We start from the raw sequence: 7,917 nt of genomic DNA, 5'->3' as shown, positions 1-7,917 counted from the left end.
TTCAGCATCTTAGCTGTGGAGGGCAGTGTCACTGGCCCTCATATGTGGGATCCGAACAGGGGCCCTCTGGCGTCCCAAGCCAGTTCTTAACCATCGCGCCTCTCGGCCGGCCCTAATCCATTCTTTTTAATTGATAATAATACAGAGTACAAATGTCATATTATCCATCTAACCATTCTCTTATTTATGGACATTCAAGTTATTTCCAGCTGTTGGCCACTCTAAGGCTGGAACAGCGTCCTCAAACGTGTGTGTTTTTATTTCTACAGGACAGACTCCCAGAAACAGAGCCTACATATGTAGATATTTCAGATTATTTTGTGGAAAGACTGTAGCAACTCATACTTAGCAATTTGTGTGTAGTTTACATTTTAATTTTTGCTGATCTGAATGGGTTAAAAAAAAATTGGTTAACTTACTGTTGCTTTAATTTACATTTCCCTAGTAGCCCTGTTGGTCATCTTGTAGTATTGGCTATTTGAATTTCCTCTTCTATAATGAATTCCCTATTCCTAACCTTTGCTCTTTTTTCTATACAGTTATCCTTTTGTTATCAATTTACAAGGGCTCTTTCAATATCAACAGTTTTAACCATTTAATTGCCATATATAATGTAAATTGTTACCCTCAGTCTATCACTTGCCTTTTGCTTGTTTAGGGGGGCTACGTTCTTCTGCAAGTTCAAAGAACATCCTTTTGGATCTGTTTCATGCTTTATCTCACTTGAGATAAAAAGAGGACACTAAAGTGATGACAAAGAATGAAGCACACAGGTCTGGCTGCTGTCTTTGGGGGGGGGGAAATGATTCTTCTTTGGTCGCCTCGTTGAACAACTCCACTCATGACCTACCTGCATTGCTGAAGTGTCTCTTGTTGGGGTGACTGTAGTTATCTCGTGGGTGTCCATGCATCTGTGGGCCATGGGAGGCAGGCAGATGAGACTTCTGAGGGTGGAGGCTGTGTGGGGTATGGGACTGAGACATCAGGGAGTCCCGGCTCGAGCCTGAGGCCTCCGGGCGGAATGGCTTCTTACCACCAATCACGTCATCCTTCTTCTTTTGCTCCTGTAGCGGAAGAAACCGGAGACTCTGAAGATCACAGGCCCAATTCCCAAAACCAGTAGAAGGATCATCACCTCCTAACAGTTCCCCTCTGACTACTGTTGACGAGCTTCTTACCAAAAAAAAGCTCACCGATACCTCTGAGCACCTTCAGCACCAGCAGCCTCACAGAGCTCCATCTGCCACTCTGACCTACCAGGCCAGACCCCACTGACAAGAACCTGTAAGAGCACATGCCCAGACTGCTAGAGATGTCACCGCCCGGGGTTCCTCTTGGGCCACGTAAAACCAGGGCCACCGTCTTTCTGAAGCTAACTAGCACAAACAGCCCCCAACTGGTCCATGGGGAACTAGTTCCTATGTCAAAGTCACCAAGCTAATCATCTAAATGGCCGAGTAACACCACTTCTTTACCACGCAAGCAAAATATTCAATATAAGAACATCAGAAAATAGAGTAAGAAAAAATTAGAAATGTAAAGTGACCTAAAAATCTCATCCAATAAGGGGATTACTGTTCGTCATTTGGCCCATGTCTTTCTAAGCCTTTACATATATATTTTTTTAAACAAAAATATTATTTGGTATTCTTTTTTCACTTAACATATTGCGAAAATTTCATGTAAATACTTATTTCCACAATCTTATATTTATGGTTGAATACTTCTCCCGATATACAGATATTGTGATTTATTTAATCAATTTCTTAGTGCTGGACATTCAAGTTATTTCCACTACTAAACATATTCAAATCCTTAATTATCTCCTTAAACTCTCAGAAGGACAATGTTGTTTTACTCTTTGATGAAACTTACTGAACTGTTCTCTGGAAAGGTTGTGACAACGTACGCCCCCACTAGTGGGGTCATTGCATTTCTTACTCCACTTACACTAACTTCTGACACCTAGGCTAACGAAGTCCTTTACATCATGCGTTCAGCTTCAAACGCTCATCCTACCTTTCACTCTTTCCCAACTACTCCATCTTCTCCTGGGTCCTCTCCAGACTCTTACTTTCAATGATTTCTTAGAATGCTTAAAATTACACTAACATTCAGCAACCATGGTGTATTATTCCTGTATATCATGGCTATCTCATACATCACATTCTTCCATGTAAATTAAATCACAAGCTACTGGAGGGCACAGCTCCACAGGTCAACGCAGTGCTGGGCATAGCATATGTCATGCATGAAATACCTGTGAGCACCTGCCCTGGGGGTTGAGAAGAAAGCAGAGGCTGAGACATAAAACCTCTGCCTCCAAGGAGCTGACAATGTTAGCGGAGGAGGTATCCAATGCTACCAGACAGGCCCTAAGTGGCTACTTTGGGTAGGAACCATGGGGCAAATCAGCAGATCTGCAAATGGACAGGCCTGCACAAGGACCACGGCCCCTGTGGCATGAGCCAGTTCCCTGCTGCACCCACCTCCGACACCACAGAAGTGGAGGCCATGTCCAGGCACCTTCTCAAGCATGCTCCTTTCGTGAGCAGTTAGGACCTTAACGTACAAAAGCTGGAAGGAGACCAAGTTCACATGGCCCAGAAAACAGTATTTTCTGTCCACAACCCTGTTATCTATCAGGAGCCATATTTATATGCTATAACGAGATGCATTTCTATGGAAGAGGAGGAGGCCTGGTGAATAAATGATTCTAGGACATAAGAACATAGGCTAACAGCCCCTTGTCAGAATTTCTACACTGTTTGCTTCCGATGCATTGGCTGTTTAACCCATCGGGTCTTACTCTTGGGCTCATTGATGCAGCATGCTGAGAAACTGCCCAGCTAACACACAGAAGGAACACACTGGACAGAACAGGATGGGCGGGGTGGGCCTCTGCACCCCCTGTGGACCCGAACCTCCATTTGCAAAGTAAGAGACCCAGGGACCCTTCGAATACCAACAACCTATGAGTCTATGATCATCTCCCCGGGTGGGGGGAACAACATTAGTAAGGAATTTTCCTATGGAACTGTTTTTTTTTAATTGTTTGTATGAATGAGGATTAAATTCTTATTTTTACCTCCTCTTCTTGAGATCTTTTCTTATGAGCCATCTTGTATAACTTATGCAATTTTCGAGCATCAAATTCTGTAAACTTGGAAACAAAAATCCATAGGTTCCTAAAAAAAGGAAAAAAAAAACAGTTCTGGTAAATAACAGGATTTTAAAAATAATTTTTATTCTCTCTTGGTTGGTGGCAAGCTATTGAGTTTGGCTATGGAAAGAAAACTCTCCAGGTGTAGAAATTAAGTCACAGAAATGTCCTTTCAGGCCTTTGCATCAATAATACATCTTTAGATGCTACGATCAATACAGTGTGACGGAGAGGTCCAGAGCCCAGGGTTCCGTCTCACAACTAACACCCCTCTAATCTCACTGGCACCCAGGATTCCAGTCCTAAAGTCTTTCTCCACTTTCCGCACTTCCTGGACTCTGCCGTGCAGTGAATCGCTGCCATCTCCTAGGCGGGGACCCACATACAGTCGGGAACCTCTGTGTTGCTGCCTCTTCTTTCCTCCCCGTCGTCACCACCAACGCCTGTCGTTTCTTCCTTAAAGCTGGGAGGTACTCCTCCCCCGCGGTTCCACTGCGCTCCCCTAGCACAGCATTACTGTCAACAGGGGAGGGACTGATGAAATGGGCATCACTCTCAGTGAGCTGGAAAAGGCGTCTCGCGTCCAAGCACGCTTTCTAAAGAGCAGTGTCACTGTGCCGTGTCACTCACAGACACGGCCCGGCCCCCCCCAACTCAGTGTGTGGAAAGCCACTAACCTGCCTCCTCAGGCCTTCTGTAAGGGGGCTTCAGTCATCTTAACAAACTGTCTTTAAACCTGAAAAACCTCCCAGTCCCACCTTCTGAGCCTTTGCTGACGCCTGGGAACAGTCTCCATGTACGTCCATGCCGTTCTTGTACGCCCAGCTCAAGTGCACCTGCCCGCCTCTCAGAAGACCCTCCAGACTGCTCTTCCACACACGCCTAATCCTTCTAGAAACTCCTACTGTACTTGGTCTTGCACTTGCCACTTTAGGATGAACGGCTTCTCTGAAGTGGGCAAGGACCTTCCTGCGAACCACCATCAGCCGATGGGCCATGGCACCCAGTGGATTTAAACACACGCCTGCCCCAGTGCACAGCAGGAAGCCAGCTGGAGACCAATGTATGAGGGTGACCTTTGTCATCTTCCAACAGGGAGTCAGCCCAGTAAAAAGAAAGCCAGATGGCTGGGGACAGGAAGGAGTTGGTAACAGTACAAAGGGGAACAGTGACATTTTAAAACGTTAAGTTTTTTATTGTTGTTTTATGGGTGTGAAGCGTGCTATGGATAGCATCATGACAGAAAGTTTTCTTAAACCCATTTTTCACTCTAAAACCAATCCACTGATCTTGGGCATATTCCACAAAGATAATTTACATTAACCATGGAGTACATGTGGTTAAAGTAACTGGGGATCATGGAAAGAGATTAATGCTACAATTGTCTTAGAAAAATTCATGTTTTCTTAAGATATCAAAAGTGACTATAACTGAATAGATAAGTCACGACAGCTGACAAACTGAAGCTTTGGATTATCTGCATTCATCCAAATACTGCTATTTACTCAATTATCAAAAGGAACGGAGAACTCATAGTTCGGATGGCTTTAACTTGTTTCCCCTTCTGTGTTAGTAGAGCGCTAACCAGATAGGGTGAAACTAGATGACTTCTAGCTCCTCTAGGTGTAAGGACTGGCTCTTTTTTCTAAGAACAGGCCAGCGAATCCAGAATCACTGTCCTTCTCTTATTAAACAATGACATCATCCAACATACTCCAAAGACTGGTGTTGGTGGAATGGCCTATTTCAGACAAGTAAAATGGTGCCCAAAGATAGCTTTTGTGGGGAAAACAAATTTTTTTGGATGGCTGTGTCACCTTTTATACAACAAACACAGAACCACCCCACCCCACACTCCATATGCGCACACACACTCTGCCAATCAAGCCGGGCAACTGGACGCTAAAGAGGTTACCTCCTCCACAGTTTGATGTGCTCCTGGTCTGAGTAAGCTTTAAGGCACTCGGCTATTCGGTCTCCGATTTTCAGCAGGCAGTTCCGGGTGTGCTCCAGCTGTTCTTGCACATTGAGCCCCTTGTCGGGTTTGTCCAGCTGTTTCAGTGCCTTTTTCACGGGCCTCATCCTCTCCTTACACTGCAACAGGCCAAGACAGAAGTGATATTACGCATCCGCAGGAAAGATGTCTCCTCCTTAGCTGACTGTGCCCTAAACCCCCAGGGAACACACAGCCCACCCTCATGCCATGCAATCGCCAGGGGAGCCATGGGTAAAGCCAGTGGGACAAGCATCGATGCCAAGTCAGAAAAGCCCGAAATGCAAGTCCCAGCATCCAGCAGTGCTCAAGAGCAATGGCCTTGCACAGCTTACTCGGAAATGCTGCTGTGTTTTCTCATCTGCAAGAGGGGCCTGACAATCTCACAAGGCCATTACAAAGATCAAATGAGAAGCAACATTACGCATCTAGCCTGAAAAACCTCCCATCTCAAATTAGCTAAAATCTCAGGATCCAATATTTACAAATCCTTTAGGCTTGTAAGAAACTAAGGGAGGGGCTTCCAAGTAAAGACTGGGAACTAAATACAAGAATCTTTTTCTCCCAAAAGACAGTAAAGGGATTGCCTTAAAAAGAGATAAGCCCACAAACACAGAAAAAGTGAGAGAGAAAACAGCAACAGAATATTGGCAGCAAGGGAAATAATTAACTTATCAGACCTGAGAACACCAAAGCTAGCAGGGGGTAACGCTGAGAACCACCTGATTTATATTGTAAACTTTCCCCAAAGCCTAGCTAAGTGCCTCTGGACATACGGGTGAGGGCTAAAAATAAAACTGGTTTTGTAAAGACTGCTTAAGAGTAACAGATACTCGGATTCACAGTTGACACCCAAATCTCAAACATGGCCCAGCAAGAGATAGGGAAGTTTACTCTCAGGAGACGATAAAAGAAAGGTCTCTGAACCGGGCTACACAAGCACAGCTGAAGAACAAGGTCACTGCCCCCTGAAAACAGGACGACGGGATCATATGCATATTAGATGAGCTGCCACTGCCCATTCTGCCTCTCAGAATCCAGAATGAAGAAAGCAAGGCCTTCACCCTCGTCAGGAGATTTTCTCCAAAAATTCTGACCACCCAAGAGGAAGAACCAAAAAGATGCTGACAATCCCCTGGAAGTTTCCCAAGGAAGCAGCCCAGCCAGATCACCCAGTGAGCACTCGCAGCATCGATGAAGCCCCGCCCACATGCACAGAGCTTCCAATCAGAGGCTCAGCAGTCCCCCCCACTCTTAAATATGACAGACAACCTAGGACTATCAAGCCATTTAAGGAAGTGTCTGGCATAAACAACAGAAAATAAACGAAAAAGAAGAGGCAACTGAGGATTACTAAGCCATCTGTTAATATCTAACATGAATGACGAAAAACAAAGAGAAATATGTAAACATTCAGAGAACCATGGGGGGGGGGCGGGTAAAAGATCATGGAAATAAAACATGACAAGAGAAATGAAAGCCTCAAAAGAAATAATGGGAGATAAAGTTGAGGGGGTCCCCTAGAAAGAAGTCTAAAAAGCAGAAATGGAAAACGAACAAAAAAAGGTAACATGAGAGACCTCTCCCAGTCTAATATCTAAAAACAAGGAGTTCCATAAAGATAAAACTAACAACTTAAGAGGAAATGATCACAAAATGATTTGAGAAAACTTCTCAGGCCTGAAGGACGTATAGGTTGTCAGCCACTGAGTACCTGGTGCAAGAAGTAATAAGATGCATGATCATGAAACTTCAAACAATGAAAATCCTATACATTTGCATCACTTTGTGGTAATTCCCATAGCTATATGCTTAAAATCTGTTTATTTTTCAGTGTTGTATTTCAATCTAAAAAAAGGACACAAAATACAAAAGATGTAGCACAAACTGGAAGAGGCTTGTTATGACTAACAGATGAAACATTTGTATCATGAATGTAAGAATTCCTTTAGAAAAGGTAAGATAACACAAATGACCCCAAAGAGGCAAAAGATAGGAACAGGCAATTCACTAAAGACACGAGTGCCCGATAAATTGACTGCAGGAATACTTTAAGGTTTGGGAGAAGATCGCTTTCTCTGAGAATGAATTAACTGATCAAGTAAACTGTGATTTATGGAAATCTGGGGAGAGGAAGAGACCACAAGAGAGGTGGGGAAGGGAATTGTTGGTGCGACAGGTGAAATATACACCTGCAGCTCCAGGAAAGAAACAAGGGCCCCGAGGGTACCCTGGCCCATTTCCAAGGCCTGGTCCTTGCACCCCCACCCCTCCACCACCTTTCCTGTCTCACAGACCATATCAGAGGCCATGTTTTAGTTTCAGCCACCACCACAAGGGAGCACATAGGATTTGTCACGCTCACCACTGCTCTGGTGCTCTGGCTCATTAAGCCAAGACCTCGGCCTCGTCCCAGGTCATACTGTCCCCTTGCTCTCCCGACTCCAGCCACAGTGGCCTCTGCAACCGTCTCAATGCACCATACTCGGTCTCGCTACACCACCTTCCTGTGAGTTGCTGCTCCCTGCCCCGGCGTGTTCTTCCCGCCCCTTTTCCTGTCACTTCTGCCTCCTCCTTCAGAACCCAGTTCAAACATCACTTCCTTAAACACACCTTGAAATCCCAATGGGGTCACATCCAATGGGGTCACATCCCTCTCCTCACAGGATCTCTGTGGTATCTGGCCTTTCTCCTCCATTGCACTGTTATAGCAGCACAAACGTGATTCGTGCAGTTACCTGCCTATCTCCCCTACTCAGGC

General features: G+C 45.0%; 1 protein-coding gene across 1 annotated transcript in view; it reads right to left on the bottom strand.

Moving 5' to 3' along the window:
- LOC109380361 (chromodomain-helicase-DNA-binding protein 2-like) overlaps positions 1-5,363 on the bottom strand; it is a 15,940-nt gene extending 10,577 nt beyond the window's left edge. The window contains exons 1-4 of the mRNA XM_019637846.1: positions 5,358-5,363; positions 5,079-5,257; positions 3,089-3,188; positions 851-1,064 (exon numbers count right to left, since the gene is read on the bottom strand). Coding sequence (XP_019493391.1) covers positions 851-1,064; positions 3,089-3,188; positions 5,079-5,257; positions 5,358-5,363 — 499 coding nt within the window. The remainder of the gene's footprint in view (positions 1-850; positions 1,065-3,088; positions 3,189-5,078; positions 5,258-5,357) is intronic.
- Positions 5,364-7,917: the final 2,554 nt, after the last annotated feature.

Source organism: Hipposideros armiger, unplaced genomic scaffold (assembly GCF_001890085.2).
Source record: "Hipposideros armiger isolate ML-2016 unplaced genomic scaffold, ASM189008v1 scaffold_35, whole genome shotgun sequence".
In the NCBI taxonomy this organism is placed as follows: Eukaryota; Metazoa; Chordata; class Mammalia; order Chiroptera; family Hipposideridae; genus Hipposideros; species Hipposideros armiger.
Note: the sequence above shows the minus strand (reverse complement) of the source record. Positions and strands in the feature narration are given on the sequence as shown.